This window comes from Portunus trituberculatus, chromosome 26 (genome assembly GCF_017591435.1).
Source record: "Portunus trituberculatus isolate SZX2019 chromosome 26, ASM1759143v1, whole genome shotgun sequence".
Classification (NCBI taxonomy): domain Eukaryota; kingdom Metazoa; phylum Arthropoda; class Malacostraca; order Decapoda; family Portunidae; genus Portunus; species Portunus trituberculatus.
In genome coordinates this window covers 1,746,238-1,748,737 of record NC_059280.1, presented here as the reverse complement: position 1 = coordinate 1,748,737, position 2,500 = coordinate 1,746,238, and the positions used below count along the sequence as shown (strand labels likewise).

General features: G+C 47.7%; 1 protein-coding gene across 1 annotated transcript in view; it reads left to right on the top strand.

Moving 5' to 3' along the window:
• LOC123509159 (C-Jun-amino-terminal kinase-interacting protein 4-like) overlaps positions 1–2,500 on the top strand; it is a 44,795-nt gene that overhangs the window by 37,819 nt on the left and 4,476 nt on the right. Inside the window, 3 exon segments of the mRNA XM_045263347.1 lie at positions 1–162; positions 1,028–1,199; positions 1,959–2,072. The exon segment at positions 1–162 is cut by the window's left edge and continues 55 nt beyond it. Coding sequence (XP_045119282.1) covers positions 1–162; positions 1,028–1,199; positions 1,959–2,072 — 448 coding nt within the window.

The window sequence follows — 2,500 nt, the reverse complement described above, 5'->3', positions numbered from 1 at the left end:
CACCGGCGCGGGGACGGCCAGTGGGACTTAAACAACTACCACTTATTGGACCTAGGACGGCCACACCACTCCATTAGGTGCATGCAGGCGGTCCATGGCAGGGTGTGGTGTGGTTACAGGAACAAGATTCACGTGGTTGACCCCAGGCACATGACCATTGAGGTGAGCAGTACCACAAAACACAAAAAAACATCCCAGAAACACACCAAAAACACCCAAATCATTCAGAAATACTTCAAAACACCCCATAAACACCCAAAACACCCAACAAACACACAAAAACACCCCAGAAACACACCAAAAACACCCCAAATCATTCAAAAACACACAAAACACCCTCAAACACCTCAAAACATCCCTAAAGACCCAATAACACAAAACACCCAGAAACACTCAAAACACCCCAAATCATTCAGAAGTACCTCAAAACACCCCATAAATACCCAAAACACCCAAAAACACCCCAGAAACACACCAAAAACACCCCAAATCATTCAGATATATCTCAAAACACCCTCAAACACCCCATAAATATTCAATAACACCCCAAATCATTCAAAAACACTTTAAAACATCCCAAAACACCTCAAACACCTCAAACACCCCTGAAAGACCCAATAACACTCCAAAACACCCAGAAACACCCCAAAACACCCTCAAACACCTCAAAACACCCTCAAACACCTCAAACACCACATAAATACCCAATAACACTCAAAACATCTCAAAACACCCCAGAAACACACCAAAACACTTAAAACACTCAAAACTATCCCAAAACACACCAAAACACCACAAAACACCCTTAAACACCCTAAAACACCCAAAACCACTCCAAATCTTATACACCCCAAAACACCTCAAAACACTCAAAACTATCCCAAAACACACCAAAAACACCACAAACACACCTCAAAAACACTCAAAACTATCCCAAAACACACCAAAAACACCATAAAACACACATAAAACACATCAAAACACCACAAAACACCACCTAACTTAACCGAACGTGACCACTCGGCAGAAATCGTTTGACGCCCACCCCCGGAAGGAGTCCCAGGTGCGTCAGATGGCCTGGCTGGGTGACGGGGTGTGGGTGAGCATTCGCCTGGACTCCACCCTCCGCCTGTATCACGCACACACCCATCAACACCTCCAGGACGTAGATATTGAGCCTTATGTCTCCAAAATGCTGGGTGAGTGGTTGTGGTGGTGTTGTGGTGTTGTGGTGGTGGTGTTTGGGTGACTGGTTGTGGTTGTGGTGTTGTGGTGTGGTCTGGTGTTGTCTAAAATGTTGGGTGAGTGATGGTGGTGTTGTGGTTGTGGTGGTGTTGTTTGGGTGAGTGGTTGTGGTTGTGGTGTTGTGGTGTGGTCTGGTGTTGTCTAAAATGTTGGGTGAGTGATGGTGGTGATGGCAGTGGTGTTGTGTGTGTGGTGTTGTTTGGGTGAGTGGTTGTGGTTGTGTGGTGGGTGTCTGGTGTTGTCTAAAATGTTGGGTGAGTGATGGTGGTGATGTGTGGTGTTCTTTGGGTGTTATGGTGTGTGTGTGGTGTGGTCTGGTGTTGTCTAAAATGCTGGGTGAGTGATGGTGGTGTTGTGGTGGTGTGTGTGTTGTGTGGGTGAGTGGTAGTGTGGTGTGGTGTGTGGTGGTGTGGTCTGGTGTTGTCTAAAATTCTGGGTGAGTGACGGTGGTGATGGCAGTGGTGTTGTGGTGGTGATGTGTGTGGTGTTCTTTGGGTGAGTGGTGGTGTTGTGGTGGTGTGGTGTGTGGTAGTGTCTGGTGTTATCTAAAATCCTAGGTGAGTGACAGTGGTGATGGCGGTGGTGGTGTTGTGGTGTTGTTTATATATATATCATCTATCATTCATTCATTTAACCTAACCTAACTCCCTATTTATGTATGTAATCCCCATAACCTCCCCATAACCTCTCCTAACCTCTTTACCCCATTCCAGGGACGGGCAAGCTTGGGTTCTCCTTCGTACGGATAACAGCCCTCCTTATCTCGTCACACCGGCTCTGGATTGGTACTGGAAATGGTGTCATCATATCGGTGCCCTTATCTGAGAGTGAGTGTTTGCAGGCCCTGTTTGTTTTTCAGGGTGTTTTAGGGGTGTTTTAGGGGTGTTCCTGGGCCATCAGTAGGCAGAGTTGGGGAGCATCTGTTGTTAATGGTGAGATGACAGACCTTGTTATGCTGATGGTGCAGTGATTGGTGAGTCACTGGGGGCACTGCAGGAGGAGGTGAAGCTGCTGTGGAGGAGGTGAAGCTGCTGTGGAGGAGTTGTGGACCAGTGACTGTGGAGCATCTGTAATTAATGGTGAGATGACAGACCTTGTTATGGTGATGGTGCAGTGATTGGTGAGTCACTGGGGGCACTGCAGGAGGAGGTGAAGCTGCGGGGACTCCAGGTGTCCAGGTGTCCTTGTGGAAGAGCAAGGTCCAGGTGTTTGGTGGTTACTGGGTGAAGCAGTAGTGTGTGTCCAGGTGTGTGGT